Consider the following 20,164-nt stretch of genomic DNA (forward strand, 5'->3'; position numbering starts at 1 on the left):
AATCAGGATAATTGTTAAGTCTTGGCTGGAGTAGTCTGTACATATGTGTGTGTGTATATATATACATATGTATATGTAGATATATGTATGTATACATATATACACATACACATATATAATATGTATTTTTTCTTCCTTTTTAAAGGACTTTACTATAATATAAAATTATTTTTTAATCTATAATCTACCCCTTTTTTCTCTCCCAAGCATATGTATATTTTTAAACACACTGTAACCAGTTTAGAGGTTTTTTTTTTAAATTTGGATCTGTCTTTACTGAGCATTCTTAATGTTTTTTTGATTACATGAGATAAATCTTTATTTAAAATTTCATTTTACATTCCAAGCACAGTTCTCCCTCCCACCCCTCCTTCCACCTTCTTGCACCCTCCTCACCCCAACTCCTTTCTCCTCCTTGCACAAGATAAGGCCTCCTATGAGGAATCAAAAAGATCTGTCACATTAAGTTGAGGCAGGACCAAGCCCCTCCCCGCTGCATCAAGGCTGAGCATGCTATCACATCATAGGGAATGGGCTCCAAAAAGCTATGTCATGCACCAGGGATAGATCCTGGTCCCACTACCAGACACCCCTCAGACAGACCAACCCATATAACTGTTGCATGAGATGAATCTCAAACTGCTATGCTAGCTGCCAGCACTGCTCAGCCTAGTGACTGGTGGCTAGATCCGCCCTTTTTGGTTCCCTGAGAACCTAGCATCATGGTGGAGTTACTGGTGGGAACCATGTTTGTTGCCTCAACTCTGAGGATTTTTGGGGTCCACACTTTCACCAAATAGCATGTCACCCGCTGCTCATAAACCCCATTTAAGTGTTCAGTAGCAGGGCCTCTTAAAAGAGCCCTGCCTTTGTTTGCTGCTAGCATGAGCAAGGAAGCTACCTCTTAAAGGATCCACACCTCTACTTTTTGCTAGCAAATAGAGCCTACCTTAAGATAAGGCAGTTACCAAGAAGCCACATTTGACTTTGTTTTTGTGTGTTTAGAATCTTTAAAAAAAGCTTTTTCAGGTCATTTGTGGAAATTCTGGCCTCATGTTGGAGTGCCATTTGTAGGTGGAGCTTCACTGTGTCTTGGTTGTTACTCCCAAATGACCACACAGATACTTACTATTAATTATAAATGCTCAGCTAATAGCTCAGATTTATTGCTAACTAGCTCTAATAACTTAAACTAACCCATTTCTGGTACTCTATATTCCGTCTTTCACCTTACATGTCTTTTTTCTTCTCTATGTCTTGCTGATGACTCCCCTGACTCCACCTTTCTTCCTCCCTGAATTCTCTCTTACCCCCAAAATCCTGCCTAGTTATCAGTCAGTCAGCTTGTTATTAACAATGAGAGCAACACATTTTTCATTGTGTACAGAAGAATTATTCTGTAGCAAGATACTATTTTTTTTTCCTGTTAACTTTGGCACCCTGAAATTAATCTACCCCTTTACTAATTGGGCACATGTACAACCACACATGAGCTTGCTATGACCGTGTCCTATGTACCACTTGTAAACTATGCAAGCATCAGGACCAGGTGTTCTGTGTGGCAGCAGCAATTGTTATTCACAAAGAGCCTTGTAGGCTGGGTTTTCCTCCTACCCCCTGCTCCACTGTTCACTCTGACCCCTAGTCCCATCACTGTAAACTTGAGGCTGTCCTTGTAGATACTCAAGAGTTCAAGTTAGTTGTGTTTCCAGTTGAAGACAGCTACGTGACATAGAATGAAACTTCTGTGCCTAGTATCTGTTTCTTGTGCCAGCCAGATTTTTGCAACAGTATTGACCTCCTCATTTTGTTGGCTTAATTGCCTTCATGAGAAGCTGGCTTCTGCATATCTCTGCTTTCCTTGGTCTTTATTGGGGACATGTTTTAGGAGTTTCTTACTGAGTGTAGTTTGGGATATGTTGAATTAGAAGCAGTGGTGTTCAGTTTGTATCTATGATGGAGCTAGAAGCTAAGAATAATTTAAACAAGGGTTGCAGATTTGGTAAGCAAAGCTTCCCCTTGCTATTTGAAATACTAATAGTATATTGGTTGGGTTAACCAAGAAAACCAGATAAAATTAAAATAGAGGTTAAACGCAGAAGCCTAAGACCATAGCGTGTATAGGATGGGAAGAGAGATAGTAAAGCTATTGAAAGACACGTCTGAAAGGTAAGATGAGTGAAGTCATCTTGTAGTTACTTGAAAAATAAATGACAAATTGGGGTAAGGATCTTTTCAGAAGATTCATTGTAAAGGGAGAGCAGTTGCTTGGGAGCCATGAGCAGGTGCATGTGAATTAAGTCTGTCCTTTTATTCATGCCCCTGTGCAATAAATAGATAAATGGTTCAGACTTCCTTTTTATTAATATTTTCTCAAGAAGTACTTTTAATATTTAACCATTTTCAATTTTTAACTACAGCTCTTTTTATGATTGTTTAATCAATTCTCAAAAAAGAATAGGCCATTGCTTAGCGCATCAAGTGTATCTTCCTATAAACCAAATTTTAAATGCTTGTATAAGCTCAAGCATGTTGGCTAATGAAGTTAGCCTCAAATTATTGCCTGTCTGTTTTCCTCTTTGCTTTCAACAATTTGCACAGCTGGGAGGCTGAATAGACTTATAAAAAAATCAGTAGTTCTTTTCAATACATCTTATTCAGACATTTAGTAACGAACCCAAAAAATGCTATTTTATTAGTCTTACTTTATACCCCAAACCCTACATTACTTTAGTACTTTTTTTTTTTTTTTTTTTAAATCTAGTAGCCTGCCTTTTTTGGGCACTCATTTTAAAGTTTTCTTTCTTTCTTTCCTGTGTTTGGGTATGTGTGTCACAGGATGCATGTGGCAGTTAAAGGAGAACTCTGTGTAACTGGGTCTCTTTTCACCTTTATGTGGGTTCTGGGGCTCAAAGTCAGGCATGCCCCTGTGTCGGTGGCAGCAAGCATGTTTTCTGCTGAGCTGTCCCTTCTGTCCATTTTAGATAGTCTTATGGCTTGAATTTTGTGAAGGAAAGAAATTCTGATGTAGTTCGTGATGGAACACTAGTTATTTAAACTAAATGTGTGCATGTCTTCCCAACTTACCTTTGGGAAGTAAGTTCTGAAAAACTGTAGGTTTATTCATCCTTATATATATCTTTTCTGTGCTCTCATGCTGATGATAAAGTTCAATGAATTGTTTATTTTAGGCTTTCCTATTTAATATTTCAGAATGTTTTCAAATGCAGTAATTGTAGCTTGCCAAACCAAGACTGGGAGAGTGTTTACGCCTACTAGTCAGTTTCTCTTTCTCTGCCTTGAAGCTGTTGTTTGCTCTCCAGGAATTAAAGCATATATATAAAACTTTGGCCTAATGTGTAATATTAGAGAATATATAAATATAGTATATTTATATTAGTGAAGAGCCTTTTTCGTAACACCTATTAAAACAATTTCCCTTTTCTAGACTTATATTTAAATTTTAAAAACTATTGATATTTTGGGTGTTTTGCCTGCATGCATTTCTGTGTACCAAGTGTGTGACCTGCTGGACATGCAGGCAGAAGGAGGGCAGAAATCCCTTGGAACTGGAATTAGAGGTGGTTGTAAGCTGCCATGTGGGTTCTGGGAATTGTACTTGGAACAACAGTCATTGCTTTTAATTGATGAACCATCTTCATAGCCCCTAGACTTACAGCATTTTGCCTGAATTGACAAGATTTATTTTTATATTAACAGCTTCTGTTTTCTGTGGTTTCTAATATGGTTTCAAATTAATTGAAACTTTAAGCAACTAGGAAATTTTGTTATTGTATATATTTTAAGATTTAATCTTGAATGTAACAAAGTTTGCTAACCTGAAAACAATGTTTCTTTAAGAATGTACATGTCATTTACACTTTCCTTAGCACCTGGGAAAAGGAAAGGAAGAGAAATGATTTAGATACATGTGGCTAGAATCTCACTTGAAAATAGCATTTGTTTTTATGGGGCTTTTATGTGACATTTTACTTGTTGTTTAATGTAAATGAAAGAACATACTAGAAGTACAAATGTTTATTCATTTATGTCCATGAATATTGTTGTTCTGTTGAGTGAACTATATCTCATTTATAAAGGTGGGTGATCCTAGATTTGGGTATTCTCTGCGCTCTGAGTTCTCCACAGTTTAACCGTTACTATTTTGGTCTCTTAGTAGAGAGGAGTACACTGGAAAGCTCGAAATGAGGTCCCATTCCATGAGTCCAACTTACAGAGAAGACAGACAACATATTACCTCAAAGATCTGTGTAAGATTAGATTTTACTTTTACTTGTTCTATGTTTTAAAAAGAATTCCAAAGTTTGTTTCATATTGTCGAAGTTCCAATTAGTATTTAAAAGTTTGAAGTTAAAAACTGAAGTGTGAAGGTTTTGGTGGATGTATCGATGTCAACAAGAGTGATACGATTCTGCTTGCTCGTTGATGCTGAACTACATTGGTCAGCCTGTCATTCCTCCTGAGCGCCAAAAAGTGATGCTGGAACATCCCAGTTTTCATTCTTTTTCTCCTTTACTCACTATGTTAATTGAGTTATTAGATCCCCAGTGATCATAAAATTAAGAAGCAAATTAATTTATAGTGATGAAAAATACTGCTTTTTTGATAAATATATATATTCAGATACGAATGCCTGTCAAATCAGTGTGCTTACCGTTGACTGATTTGAACAATCTGTGTAAAGGGAGAAGTGGTTTTATGTGTAGCCATTATTGCCTAATGCTGGTTGTCTTGGGCTATATGACTTTGAGTTACAAGGAAGGTCATGAGCTCACAAAGAAGGCTTAAAAAAGTTAAGAGGGCACCAGTGAAAGTCATCACAAATTGTTAAAGGTAGAAACAATAAAAACTCCTTTCACCTTGTTGAGCAGGAGGAACTAGAGGAAATCAGTAGAATGCATAGAACATTGCTTGCTTTCATCACGTGTTTGGGTGTACATGTCATGGATAAACCCGCTCGGTGTTTAGCAGCGAGGTGCTCCTAAAGCAGAAGCATGTTTTGACAACAGAGCCTGTCTCAGAAGACAGAGTCAGGTCTGTAAGGCAGTTGTTCCTCTATGTGGCTGTGCCTAGAGCTTTAATATGGTTGGATTTCTCTGCACAGCTCCTAGGCTGTCTTTAGTTGATTAGTTTTAATTTGGTTGATAAATGTGTAGTACTATGACTTATACAGGAGAAAAGTAAAGAGTCACATAATTGCATTTTCATGATGCGAGTCTTGAGTTTATTTCTCTTTTTATAAGTGTATGAGTGAGATTAATTTAAGAACAAAGAACTTCTTGGACGTCAACACAAAACTTCCCTGTTAACTAATTTTAAGGAGAGTAAATAATTCATCTTTTCAAGTTTTCTCCCTGCTTTCAAGCTACTGTGGTATACCACAATTAAAACTTTTTGTACAAGAAACTTAAAGAGTCTGGATTAATTTTCAAAATATTCTTTTGATTTTTTTTGAAATCTACTTACTTTGTGAATATATTGTTAAGGCATCTCATTGCCTTAAGCATCTGTAATAAACAGTCATTAGTTAGAGTTGAGACTAGCTTAGTTGTAACAACCCTGTCCTCTGTGGACAATACCACATCACCAAATAAGTACACAAAACAGCCATTACTTTGAATAACATGTTTTGTCTTGTTTTCTTTTTCTCCTCTTATTCCCCCACCCATTTTTCTCCCTCCTTCTCCTTTGTTTCTTTGTTTCCTCTTTTATTTAATTTCTTCTTTCTTCTTACCTGTTTTTGTATTTCAGGAAGTTCATTCAAAAAAATCTCCTGTTTCTTTGGATGACAGTGACATTGAAGCTCGCCTGAATAGTTGGAATCTTGGGGTAAAACCAACATTTTTATATGCATATTTGTTTTATAGGCAGAGTCATATTGGGTATAGAAAATATCTTAACTAATTTAATTCTATTCAGTGAACATTGGTTATTAAACATTTATTACTGTTTTGGCCCTGAAAGAATTTTAAGTAAGAGGATGTTCCAAGGAAATATAAAATGTTCTTGGCCAACTTTCTTGTTGATGAAATAAGTCAGGCACATTAAAATAGCTAAATAATAATTGAGGATGACATATCACAAAAATACCAAACTAAATTATACACAAAGTAAAGTAGGAGTGCATGTCACTTAACAGCAGGGGCACATCCTACATTCTATGATGTCATCAGGTGATTTCCTCTTGTGTGTACACAAACCTAGATTGTGTAGGTTAGCCATTGAGTGTCAACCTTATGACCTTATCAAGAGGTATGGTAAAGCAAGATGTATAAGGGCACTGATGGCTTCATAGGACAACTTAAAGTAAAAAAAAAAAAACCCTCTGTTATGATGCCTTTGATCCCCTTCAGTGATGGAGGCATCATTTTACAAGTGCTTTATTGCTCATGATGTTGTGTGGCTAGTGAATATGCTGTGGTAGAGGGAAAGAAGGGAATGAGAACATGAAGAAAGTCATTCAGATTAAAAAACAAGAAAGAAAAACTCAAGGAAAAGTCATGAACGAGTAGCCATGATAGACAGAGGTTTTCAAGTACAAATGTCACTGTGGACATGGGCTTCTTTTCCAAGTTTTTGGTTTATTGGATAAAATAATTTAAAAATTGACCCAGAAGGGAACTTGGGGAAGATTAATTGGAGTCCAGATGGGAAAAGGAGCCCTGATGATAGGCGAGACAACGTGTGATCTCGGCAGTATCATGGGTAAGGAGTCAGCACAGCATGGTGTCTGGAAGTCAGGAAGGGGACAGGCATGCAGTGACAGTCCGTGAGCTGCTGCCCTGTAGTGCCCATGGCATTTTCCAGAGGATGTCTACACACTGGTATTCATGTGCCCCAGGTGGCTTCAGAGGGCCCCTTGGCATTCCCTTCTGCCCGATGGCCCTTCTCAGGAAGGGTGCAAGTGTTTGCATAGGTGGACAGAAGGAATTTAAGGCAACAGTAGATGTGACAAAGATTTGTTAGTGTAAGTGAACCAAACTAGTTGTATGGGATTGTTTCTGCTTATTATTATCTGGGGATTGGGTAGTTAATGTCGATAGGCTGTCCTGTATTACATGTTAACTTGAGAATTTCACTGTTTCCATTTGCTCCTTGAGATAGACTCTCATGTAGCTTTGGCTGGCCTAGAACTCACTATGTAGATCAGGCTGGTCTCAAACTCCTGGGTAATCTCTGCCTCTGCATGTCGAGTGTTGATATAAAGGTGTGTTCTGTCAACTTGGCTGAGAAGCTATCGATTTGGATTTCAGGTTGTAGTGAGACCTGGAGGCTTTTTTCCACTTCATATTCTGTTTTTCATATATGCTGTCAATTTGCTTTGAGGACTTTAAACTGGATTTCAAATGATTTTCATGATGCTTTTGCCACTTAAGAATTTATATCCCAGCACTGTAAGAATAAAAAGAATTTAAAGTTTTAAAGATATGAAAATCAGGGGAATAAAGTTGTCTCAAAATATTAACAGAGATTAACATTGTTATACAGGTGGGACCCTGAAATCTGCCTGAAAATGGAAAGTCTAGATGCTCTCTAAATGGAATTGTTGGGTGTCATTGCACTCAACATGTTTGAGAGTTTACAACATTTTGAAATTTTGATCTTTGTAATAGATGTACTCTACTGGTAAAGTTTATGCAAATATTCCAAATTTGAGACAATTTGACCTGATTATGTCTTTCTTTTCTTCTATATGACTTTATAATATTTAAAATTTAAATGAAATTGGAACATATTATAAATTCTTTATGACTTACAGCATTGAATTTTATCTAAATTTATAAGCATTAATTTTTCTTTTGCACTTGTAGTCTAAAATTCTAGTATTCTGCTTTTATTGGACAGCCAAGGTGCTCTCGGTTTGTTGCTAATGTGAGCTCTTGACCAGAATTGTTGTATTCATATTTTGTTGCTTAGGTCACACTAAAACTTGGGTTTGTTTTAGTTTCAGCAGGTTTGTTTCAGTTTCAGCCAGCTAACGAGTTGTCCATTTCTCACTCATTCTCGTCTTTAACAAAATGCTTTAGGCAAATTTTGTTAATGACATTATGATGGCTAGACTAGGTGTGAGTAGACACAGAGAAAGCAGACTAATTGCCCATTACGTGTTGAGAGGCAGCGTGTGCCAGTGTGGCTGCTTTTGGATGGAAGGGGCGGGAGGCAAAGCTGTGGAAGAGGAAAGGGAGCTCAGTGACTGACAGACTAAGATGTAGGGATATCAGCTTGGTCAGTTAACTGACTGTCAACTAGAGGAACTTATTTTAAAACTGAATTTTATTTCAGACTGGTGGAGTTCTATGAGATGGTGAGATTAATTGCACAATCAAAGGCTTGGAGCTCATGAAATTCAAGGGCTGCAGGCGTCTTTTGGACTCACTATAGTGGGGGTGTTGGCAAGATGCAAGAACATCTCTAGTTTTCAGGGGGTCCAGATAAAAATGGGGTAGATGGGGATGGACAGAGAGAGTGTCTGTCCTGAGTGGACAATCAGAAGGGTGGAATTAGATGTGAAATGAAGGCAATGTGGGTCTCCTCTTCATTTTGGGAAAAGAACAGTTACAGAAAAGAGAAGTGGAATTGTTGGGCAGGAGGAGAGCAGCTCGGAGGAAGAAGGTGCAGGGATTGTTGCTGTTGGAGGGAAGCCTTGTTGCCAGCATGGGAGAGCACAGGAAACCCCACGGAAGGACAGATGGCTGCTGCAGAGCAGCATCAAAGAAGAAAATGAACCCTGGTGCTTTTCTTTTAAACTTGCCTTTGCCCTGAGCCGTCTGGAGCTTTAGATGCACAGTTCTTAGTGCTTTTTTTTTTTTGTGATTATTTAACTGTTCAGAGAATTAAATCTTTCACATAAGAAAAAAAATTTAAAAATATCTTCGTGGATGCTCACCTTACTAGACCTGGATGGAGGTGGGTGGTCCTTGGACTTCCCACAGGGCAGGGAACCCTGATTGCTCTTTGGGCTGACGAGGGAGGGGGACTTGATTGGGGGAGGGGGAGGGAAGTGGGAGGCGGCGGTGGGGGGAGGGAAGTGGGAGGCGGCGGTGGGGAAGAGACAGAAATCTTTAATAAATAAATAAATAAATGTCTAAAATATTTTGATGCAATGCTTTAAAACTAGTCCTGCTTGGGAATTTGTTTTACCACTTGGTTATTTGTCAGATTCACAAATCATATAAAATAGAAAGGCTTTACGTTCCTGTGGACTTACAAGGCATGCACATTAACAGGCTAACCTGTATCTCTTGATCGGAGTGGAATAAACTATTCAGTTGGTGAAAAGCTTGGGGTTGTCTTGAGTTCAGTTTTGTTTGTGAATGTCCAAATAGCTTTGTTTTCTTTGTTCTCTGAAGGAGCAGCTAGCAGCTAGAGTTGATCTGGGCTGTGAGGTAAGGCTGCATTTTTGACATTGCTGGCACATTGTCAGTAACTTCTTTCTGCTGATGTAGTTCATGTTCTAAAATTTGTTAAATACATTTTTCTCAAAATATACTTTCTTTTTTCACAAATATGTTAATTTTTTCTAGTATATACTTTAAGCAGAGATTTTTAAAAGGTAGTAATGAAAAATTTATTTCTCATTTAAAAAATATTTTACTTTTCAATCATTAGTTTTTTTTGCAGCCTTGCTTGTGGCTGTGATTGCTTCGTTCTTACTTTATTGTTATCTGACTATAATGTGTCTATAACCTTATTGTTAGTTCTTGAGATTCTTTCTTCTGCTTGTCAGTGCATTGGTGATGCTCTCCATGGAGCTTTGTTTGAGTTTATATTGGCCTTTTTGTTTCTAGGTTTTCCTTTCAGAGATTGTCTCTTCTTTCTGATTTCTTGTCCATGCTGCCAAGTTTCTGCCCAGATCTTTCACTTCTTTTATAATTCACTGTCTGTTTATCTAAATCCTCATTGAGGTGGTTGCTCATTTTTAAATTAAGTTTGAATTCTTAAGCATTCCATCCATTTCAACATCTTTCGATTCAGTTATTAAAAATCTGTGAACTTCTAGTGGAATCAGATTCCTTGCATTTTCATTTAACTTATGCTTCTCAGTGTCTGCTTGCACATCTGTGGGGATAGATGGGTCTTCTAGTTTAATTAAAGGTCTTATTAATGAGCATCCTTTAGTTTCCAGTACCAGTCAGAGAGGAGAAAAAAAGCTGCCATCATAGCAACAGCATCCAAATAAAACAAATATAGAAATACAATTAAAATCAGACAGCAAAAGGTGCTTCATTCCAGGTGGTTATGAACTGCTGTGTGGGCACTGGGAATTGAACTCAGGTCCTCTGGAGAAGCAGCTAGTGCTCTCATTGCTGAACTATCTCCTTAGCTCCAATAGTTACTTTCTTATGGAGTTCTAGAATGTGTTTATGAATTTTCTTTTATAAGTGGAGTAACTTTGACAGGCAATGACAGTTACTATCATAAATCAAATTAGCAGGTACTCTCGTCATTTTTCCTCTTTTCTATGGTAGAATTATATGGGAAAGTTACTGTCCTGACAGCATTTAAAGCTTCCACTACATGAAGGTTTTGAATTGTAATGCCAAAATCGTGGTCATTACTGTTTGTTTAAAAGAAAAATAACACTTTGTAGGAAGGTCAATTTTATCTTAAAATTTACTAATTACTCTTACACCGGGATTTAAATGATAATATTTGAGACTATTCACTCAGATTTTTCTTGTCTTTCCCGTTTTCTGCCATTGCTTTCAGGCTTTCTCTTCTTCTTACAGCACTTTCCCAAGTCTGCATTGGGAAGTATAGTCATAGTTTTATTTGAGAAACTAGTATTCATTTCTTTTAAAAGTGAGTATCAACTTCTGTTTCATGCCACAGTGAAATAACCCTCTTGTAGCCTAGCTCCTGTAACTGAAAACCCTGCCTTAATATGGAGGTCAGCCACCTGGAGATATTGAAAATTCAACAGAGCAGGCCGATGGGAGAGAACACTAGCTCGGCTAATATCACAGTGTTTCCTTGGCCTGTCTGCATATTTGCTTTTCTTCTTTAACTCCAGGGTAGGCAAAATGGGGGAATTGTGTTACAGGCTTAGATGGTAAAAATCCACAGGGGAACCAATCTTCTCAGCTAGAGGTCTAGGAAATAGACTGGGAAAGCCAGTGGCAATACTTCCTTTCCTTCTCCCTCCTTACCTCCCTCCCTCCTTCCTTTCTTCCTCTCCCTGGTCCTGTCCCTAGTCCAGACTAAAACACTTTGTGGTGCAGTGGAGGTGGAATGGTCCTGTCTGTCAGGATGAAGCCAGGGAAAAGTGTCTCGTTCACACAAAGAATCCTGAAAAGCAGGTTACATGTATTTCCCTTGTGTTTTCTCTTATCCCTTGGCTGAGAGGGCTCAGTCAGTGGAGCTGTGTGATATCCAGGTTACACAGACTTTGAGGGAGCTCAGCATTCTGGCCTATGGGACTGAGAAGGAAATGTTTAGTTCTAATGTGAGGAGTAATCTGAGAAAGAGGGGAGAAGAGAATTGTTTGTATAAAACAACACACATGTTGGCCTTTCTCCAAGGTATATTTATTAGGAACACACTCAGAAATATTATAGCAAAATTTTAGAGAATTGAATTACAACTCAAACTATTGCTGTAGTCCTGAATGGTACCTCTTTGATAGCTTTGTAGGGACATGGACAATAGAACTGACATTAAAACTGTGTTCCACAGAAGGGGTAATAGAACTTGTAAGTAGCTCTAAAACCTGCCAGTTGTCCACCGAGAAGCAAACCATCCTTGTCAACATTTTTGAGTCTTACTACCTGACTATAATGATTGTAATTACAACCCCTTGGATAAAGAAATCAAACTAGGGACCAATAACAGACATGATGTGGGCTAGAACTCTTGACCAGCATCCACACAGCTCTTGACTGGAAACTGAGAGGAGAGAGAGGACTCCAATCTTCTTGGTCACACTTAGGTTTAGTTATCACCAAAGCATAAAACTGGGCATGATGGTGCATACCTACAACACCAGCACTCGGGAGGCAAGGGCAAGAGAGTTAAGAGTTCAGGGTCATCCTCAGTTAGATCTTGAGTTTGAAGTCAGCCTGGGCTATATTGTACTATGTCTTAAAAAGCATACCTGGAAATTCCACAAATATTTGTCAGTTAAACAGTATACTTTTGGAAAATCCAGAAGTAATTAGAAAATATTTTAACTTAGTAAACAGTGACAAATGAGAATCTGTGGGATCTAGCTAAAGTAGATCTCCTTGGAAAATTTACAGCATGGAATACTTACGACTGAAAAGAAGGTAGAGAGTCTTATCCTTTGAATTAGCAGCATTAGGAACTGCGCAGACCTGCTCTCTAGCTAAGCAAGCACAATTGGTAAGAAATATGAACAATATCTGGAAATCATCCTAAGGACACAGAGTGAATGATTCCACACTTATTCAAGAAAACCAATGATAACTTCTTCTTCTTCTTTTTTTTTTTTTTCGAGACAGGGTTTCTCTTGGTTTTGGAGCCTGTCCTGGAACTAGCTCTTGTAGACCAGGCTGGTCTCGAACTCACAGAGATCCGCCTCCCTCTGCCTCCCGAGTGCTGGGATTAAAGGCGTGCGCCACCACCGCCTGGCCCAATGATAACTTCTTAAGAGCAGCAAAGCTCCGTGGCACTCGGGCCTTGACTTACTATCATCCTCCCCTATCCCTCTAGCTCAGCATTATGGAAGTTGCATCCTCACTGGGTGTGACCAAGAAGGTGGGAGTTCTCTCTCTTTCCTCAGTTGTCACCAAGAGATACTGTATGTCCCAGGGAATGGTATGCTGCCATTTTGTAGCCATTTGGAGTCCGAGTTCAAAGGGTAAGATTCTGGCGAATGTAGCTGAGTGATGGGGTATGGGATGCCTTTCTTCACTCAGCCGCCTTTGTAGAACATAGCCTTCTATTCACAGGGCAGATTGCACATCAAGGGTGGCAAGACAAGAAGACCAGGGGTACTGTTTCTACATGGCACCCATAGATCTAGTCCAGGGCCCAGGCAGTCCAGAACTGTGAGATAAGTTCTCATGAAGGACTCAGTGGATTGGAAACAGTGTAGAGGAGATCAAGCCGAACCAGGATCAAGAATATAATGGAGCTTTCAATGGTAAACTGAGCTAAATATCCAGTTTAACAAAATACAAGGAATGGCAGTACCTATAGAGCTAGCCCTGCTAAAATCAACGCCATACAAAGATGATTGTGTATGGTCAATATTGTAATTACTGAAGAGTGACACCAAGTCTTTACACTGTGAATGAAACAAACTATATGAAAATAGTCTGACTAAACTAGGAAATAATTAAACAAGTAAGCAACAACAATTACTTCTGGGCAGAGTAGTCATAATCTGATATATTGGAAAATATATAGTTTTCAAGAAAGCATACAAAGAATTAACAGTGAGTGACCTGGACATGTGGGAAAAAATCAGGTGGCAGAAACCTTTCAGGAATTCAGAGGCCAGGTTTAATTGATTTCAAAGCAGCCATTATAAATGTATTCAAAGAACAAAAGCAAACCATCTGTAAAGAAGCAAAGAATGCAGTTATCACCATCAAATAGGAAAGATTCTCAGTAAAAAAACTAAATATATATAAACTACGTGGAATTTAATATATAAAACAGAAATAAATAAAAGAAAAATAAACATTGTTTCCGAGAACATGGGATGCCCTTAAATATCAGGATAACATAAGCATAATGGAGGTACTAGAATGAGAAGAGAGGGGAAAAGGATCAGGAAATATATTTGAAAATATAATGCCTGAAAAATTTCAAATTTGTTGAAAAAAAAATGGTCTATGTATTCATAAAACCCAGTGACTTTTAAGTAGGGCTAGACACAAAGGTTATCCATGCGTAGACACATTGCAGTAAACATATTGCAAGAAAAAAATCATGAAAGCATCAAGTGAGGAAAGAACAAAGTACTAAGTCATCAAACTGTCTAAAGAAACCAGAGCAAAGAGGACAAATTAACCCAAAGCAAGCAGATAAAGGAAATAGTACAGATTAAAATAGAAATTGAAGAAGTTGGACACAGAAAAGCATTAGAAAAAAAATAAATGAAGCTAACAGCTGGATCTTTAAATGATGAATAAACTCAACAAGCTTTTAACCAGACTGACTAAGAATAAAAAAATAAGCTTGCTAATATTAGTAATGAAAGAGGAGATAGACTACAGAACCTACAGATGTTCAGTGTCAAATAAGGAATTACTGCAGATAACTCTGTGGGCATAAATTTGTCTGTAGATAAAAGGGACAGAGACCTTCAGCAACCTGAACTCTCTAAAAAGAGAAGTCTGAAGAGTTGTTCAGCTTTTAAGTACAATGAACTTGTAGTTAAAAATCTTCCACTGAAGAAACTCTAGTCATAGATGTTAGATACATACATCTGATGTATCTAATGAAGCAGTTAAGGGAGAAGTAATATCCGTCACAGTCTTTTCAACAAGATGGAAGTTTCATTTGTGTGACCAGTGTTAGTACAAAAACCAGAAAACAGAAATAATTGGTAGAGCTCATATTTGACAAAGACTTTTATTTAGAATGAATGAAGAATTCTTGCTAAGGAAATCTAACGAAAAGAAAGACAAAGGATGCTATGAAGAGATACAACTGGATCTGTTCAATAGTTTTAGCAAACAGTTGACAGTGTTAAGTGCTGGTGAGGATGAGATGCAACTGAAACATATGTCTTTCTTCGGGGAGTGTCAAAATATTACTTTCTAAAGCTGGACATCTTCCAAAGGAAGTAAAATATTTGCCATGTAACTCAGGAGTGTCGCACTGAGGGTTGATTTAAGTAAGATGAATGTGTATACTCAAACTAAACCTTCATACAAGTGTTTGTAGTAGCACCCCTTTTTTTATTATATTCTTGACTAAAAAGCAAAGAGCTCTAAATACTTCTAATGGAGAATGGATGAGCTGGTAGTATGTGCGTGCATACAATGGAGTTTGCCTCAGTGATAGAAAGAATTGTTATCAGGCCATACAAAAAAGTGGATGATTTTCAGGAAGTATGAAGAATGAAAGATGCTAGACTAAAGTCTTCAGATACTGAAAATGCTATTTAAGTTAGACTTAATTAATGTAAACAAAAGATTATTGGGCTAGAGGCCAGAGCGGCACTTCGTAGATTTTAAAGGTTTACTACAAGTATATGCAAGCACCTTACAAGTTTGAACTCTTTGGATTATACCTGTGCTGGTTGTTTTGTTTCTGTCAACTCAACACAAACAGGAGTAATGGAAGAAGAAGAAATTTCAGTTGAGAGCATGCCGTCATCAATTGGCTGAGTAATGATCGGTAGGGGAGGGCCCAGTCCTCTGTGGGCAGTGGCATCCCTGGGCAGGTGGTTCTGGGTTGTTTAAAAAAGCAGGCTGAGCAAACCATGGAGAAGAGGCAAGTAGAGCAACACCCCTCCATGGCCTCGGCATCAGCTCCTGCCTCCAGGTTCCTGCTTCGAGTTCCTTCTCTGACTTTCTTCTTGATGGACTACAGCTGTCGGCAAATAAGTCCTTTCCTCTGAGAGCAGCTTTTAGTCATGGTGCTTATCACAACAGCAGAAGGTAAACTAAGATGGCACCATTGAATGGATTTGCTAAAACTCAATGGTCTTCATTCACAAAATTTAAATAAATATTTTCTGAAGTTTATAATGAGCTGTCAGCCATGGGTATTCTCTTGTCTTTTTATTTATTATTTGAGGAAAAACAAAATAAAACATTTGTGTTCCTGACCTACACATGCACTTTTCATTTTTAACTTATTATGCTTGAAAAACCTGGAAGCCTTTCAGGACAATTAATTTTTGTTTATGTAGAATTTTTCCTATTAAAAGTCATTATTCACTTTGAGTTACCTTTTGAAAGAGGTCAAGAAATAGCCAGGCATGTAAACCAAAATGTAACTCCAGCATTTGTGAAGCACAGGCCGGAGGATTGGCATGAGTCTGAGGCTAACCTATGCTACAGAGTAACCTTGTCTTAAAAAAAAAAAAAGAAAGGAAGGAAGAAAGAAAGAACACAAGCTGTTAAGATGACTCCATGGCAAAGGCACTTGTCAAACCTCATGCCCTAATTTTGTCCCCAGGACCCTCATTACGGAAGGAGAAAACCAGCTCTCCCCGGTTGTCCTCCTACTCCACACGCACACTGTGGTGTAAACATACCCACATACACAGAAGTTAATAAATAAAATTAAATACACCGAAAAAAAAGTGGTTTTGAGATTGGAGAAATTATTATAGCTGATATTTTATCTTAAAAAGAAGATGGCAAGCCAGGCGGTGGTGGCGCACGCCTTTAATCCCAGCACTCGGGAGGCAGAGACAGGCGGATCTTTGGGAGTTCAAGGCCAGTCTGGTCTACAAGAGCTAGTTCCGGGATGGTCACCAAAACTACAGAGAAACCCTGTCTCGAAAAACCAAAAAAAAAAAAAAAAAAAAAGAAGATGGCAGTTTCTAAAAATAAGAAGAAATATGGTTATAAAACAGAGGCCTAGGAGAAGAACTTTTGCTCGTGAATTTATTTTTGTATGGCCATGGGGTATTGATAAAACTGATCTGATTAGGAAATAGATACATTTCCAATAAATGATTATTTCAGCAACACTAGAAATTACCACCCAAAGAGTAGTTTTCTTTTCATGTTTTTACCCAAAAATCAAAATCAAAATACAAAAACTATCAGTATCAAATAGGTCTGTGTAAAAGTGATACGTAAAACCAACATTAATGAGTAATGGTGAAGATTCATAAAAGTTCTGTGCTGTCTCCAAAGGTGCTGAGAATTAAAGATCCACTAATAATGCCTTCCTTAACCTCAGAGAAACAAATCAAAACAACAACAAACAACCTAACCATGTCAAAACAAAACCAACAATGATCCCGTAGCTCATCAGAACCAATGAATGATGCACCAAGGTATAATTTGTCTCTCGGGCAATAGACAACAGTATTTCCTGCTTGTGTTCTGTTCTTTGGGCTCCCCCACCACTTCCTTTTGTTGCTGGATGGAATGTCTTAAGCCTGTTCAATGATTGTTAAAATATTTTGGGTAAACTCGTGAATGAGTCTTCACATGTAGTTTGGCATTAGGCATCTTTACCACTGAGCCATTTCACTGGCCCCAAATACTGATTTCTATAACATCGATATATTATATATAATATAATGTAATTTATGTAATATAATTTCTGTAATAATTATGAAACACAGTTGACTAGATGTTGAAAGCCGAATCCCCTGCCCAGCTCCCTTCATCCCTGCGAAGAGTTTTTCTATAATTAAAAGTTATTTTAGTTGGTGTGGCTGGTAATATATCATTTGACAATATCTTTCCCTCTAAAGTTTGTGTATCTGATGAAGTGTTTTTTAATTTTTCTGGAAACAAAGTTTCTCTAACGGACTGTTAGTCAATCAGAAGGTATTTGCTTATGGAAGTTCGGCTAAAACCTGAATAAATTGGAAATATAAACCAACAAAAAACAATTTGTAATTCAGTGTGCCTGCTAAAAGCTAAATGAAATAAAACATCCAAAGTCAGTTTTTGTTAGAGAGCTGTCAGATATCTATATTACTGCCTAGCTTAAATTATTATGTATTTTATTATTGCTATTCTCTTTGCTTTGGAAACAGATGTGCAGGTGCTTGCAGGACTTGTGCTGTGGGAATCTAGTTATTGGGGCTTTGCCTTTTATATTCTCACCTCCATCAGTGTTTCACACGAGTCTCTGCAGCTTCCATGCTAGACATTCTTTTCTGTGGCGTTTGTTCTTGATGGATTTTGAGAGACCGAGGTTTTCTGAAAGAACATGAAAGAAGTCGGCCTTAAGACTGTTTACACATTGCTCCATCCAAGTCCACGTTGCCTGCGGATTGCAGAGCGGGAGTAGTCAACTTCAAAGCACATCTGGCTGTTGTTACAAAATCAGAAAATAGATTGCTTATTTTCCCTAAATAGACTCAAGAACATGCTTTTCTTTGAATATTTCCCAAACTCAGTGTATTATAAATGAATAAGAACAGCAGATATTGTTACGGTTTTTGTTGTTTTTATGAATTAGAATAGACATTTTTCTTTATTCATCATTTTGAAAAAATAATTAATAATAATAGAAGCCCTTAACTTCTTTATTTAATGCTTTTAAAGATGAAGGTGGTGGAATAAGCCTTATTTCTCTAGAGTTGAAATGCTGCATTGCAATTAACTAGACCAATATTTTGTGTCCTGCTTATAAATGTAGAGCTGGGCAAAAATAAGTCACAGATGGTTTCCTTGGCTTTTGGTTTTAAATCTAAACTTAATTAGAACTTGAGCATCTTTGAGACTTATTTTTCCTCTTCCTGTTTCTCCTCATATTTAATTCAGTTTCATGAGTTAGAGCTGGGTGTGTAATTGATGTGTGTGTGTCTTTAGCGAACTCAGTTTCTGTGTTCCCCCAGTGAAGAATGTTAACTTGCTTCTCACATGTACTTTGGGACAGCAGGTATTTGCTGGATGCATTTTGTTGCTTGCTAGAAGGTTGCTGCCTGTATTTAAGCAGCTGTGCATGTGCAGTTTGTTACCTCCTTCTCTGGCACAGTGCTTGAGCCACTTAACAAAGGCTCTGTTGTGATTCATGCATCTTCTAAAAATGCTTTGCATCTTGAGCACTGAAGTCAGACTTAGAGACAGCCAGCCTATAGTGTTGCCAAACATACAGTTGCGGTGACTTTGTACTTTTTACTAATTCTGTTGAGGCTTGGGATCTTTATTTGACTACTTTCATGTGGATCTTGGAATTACTATTTCCTCTCTCTTCATTGTGATGTAGGCACTGCTAATAGGCGTTATTTGGTTCCATTGTTGGTGTATGTTCAGGACAAGGAGTAAATTGAAATTCATATGGTTTCCAGTACCTTTATGGGATCTAGTCTCTGGGTGGAGAAACCCATGTGCATGTTTTGCTTTTCTAGGGAGTAAATAAAATGCATATATTCTTCAGATCCCATCTGCTCTTATACTAGACTCAGAGATTTTAAATTCCGATTTTTTAAGTTTAGTTCCTCTGTTTTCTCCAATTGATTCTTGATTTGTCTTTGCCTTTTATGTTAAATTGAGTGTAGATATCTTCACAATTATATAAAATATTGCTTTTTGAAAACCCAGCTAGGGTTTTGGAAAATTGAATTGAATAAGATACATATGAAAAGGCTTGTCACCTAATCCTAATTGTGTAATTCAGGGTAAGCACCTCTTCTTCTTTTGGAGTCATAGTGTTCTTTTCATTTTGTGGTTGTTACTGTAGTAAATTGTGAGTTTATGCTGTGAAAAAATTAGACTTCTGGGAATGACTTTTAATTTTTATTTTATTTGTAAATGAAACAGTTGGCATAAAATGGCTTTATTTAGCACAAAGCAATTCAAGAAATCTCGATTGAAAGACGTTAAATATGTGTTAGATAACAGAGGTGTCCTTGTACTTAGTCTTCCCAAAGATGTCTGTGGAAACATACTGTTGAACACTCAGGGTATTATGTAAGGGCCTTGAAAGTGAACCCAGGATGCTTTAGGAGCTGCTGAGAGGTGGGACGGAATGTTGTTCCTTCTCTCCCTCCTTTCCTCTAAGAATATCTTTGGGCACTAGAGTGTTGGGAATAGACTGGAGATGTGGCAATCATGGTCTTTGTTTTTCAAACCCACATTTTTTGGCGACAATGAGTGCTAGGTCGTAAAAGGAGGTGAGCATCCAGAGTGGCACTAGCCTGGTAAGAGAAGAGCTAGTTTTCCTAGGAACCTCATTCTCACTCAGTGAGTCTTGAGAAGGTGGGAGAATGATCGCAGCTTTTAGCAGATGGTATTTACATGGTAAAACAAGTTGTTTGGTGCCCTTGGAATGTAAGTTTGGGGATAGTGAAACTGAAAGATAGATTTAGGGAGAATCTCAAGGGAATTTCATGTCCTCATTTACGCTATGAGTTGCAGTTAAATAGTCGTGTCTCTAGCATGTCTGGGGTTTAGTGACTAAATAGATATTTAAAGAATGAATACATGTGTGCGTCGAGGGCTTGTGGGTGTAAACAGACAGGCAGATGGGCACACGTTCTGGTAACATAGTCACTCAGGATCTGGTAAGTGTGAAACGTGAAATG

The 20,164-nt window shown here is 37.8% G+C and overlaps 1 protein-coding gene across 5 annotated transcripts in view; it reads left to right on the forward strand.

Moving 5' to 3' along the window:
- Positions 1-20,164, forward strand: part of Cep112 (centrosomal protein 112) — a 363,872-nt gene that overhangs the window by 39,501 nt on the left and 304,207 nt on the right. For 2 of the 5 annotated variants that reach the window (XM_050164302.1, XM_050164303.1), the window contains exons 5-7: positions 4,178-4,271; positions 5,773-5,850; positions 9,372-9,407. In XM_050164302.1, coding sequence (XP_050020259.1) covers positions 4,178-4,271; positions 5,773-5,850; positions 9,372-9,407 — 208 coding nt within the window. The remainder of the gene's footprint in view (positions 1-4,177; positions 4,272-5,772; positions 5,851-9,371; positions 9,408-20,164) is intronic. The other 3 variants (XM_050164304.1, XM_050164305.1, XM_050164306.1) reach the window with 2 other exon arrangements.

The sequence above is a fragment of the Alexandromys fortis genome, unplaced genomic scaffold (genome assembly GCF_014885135.2).
Source record: "Alexandromys fortis isolate MF-2015 unplaced genomic scaffold, M_Fortis_MF-2015_v1.1 scaffold_156, whole genome shotgun sequence".
NCBI lineage: Eukaryota > Metazoa > Chordata > Mammalia > Rodentia > Cricetidae > Alexandromys > Alexandromys fortis.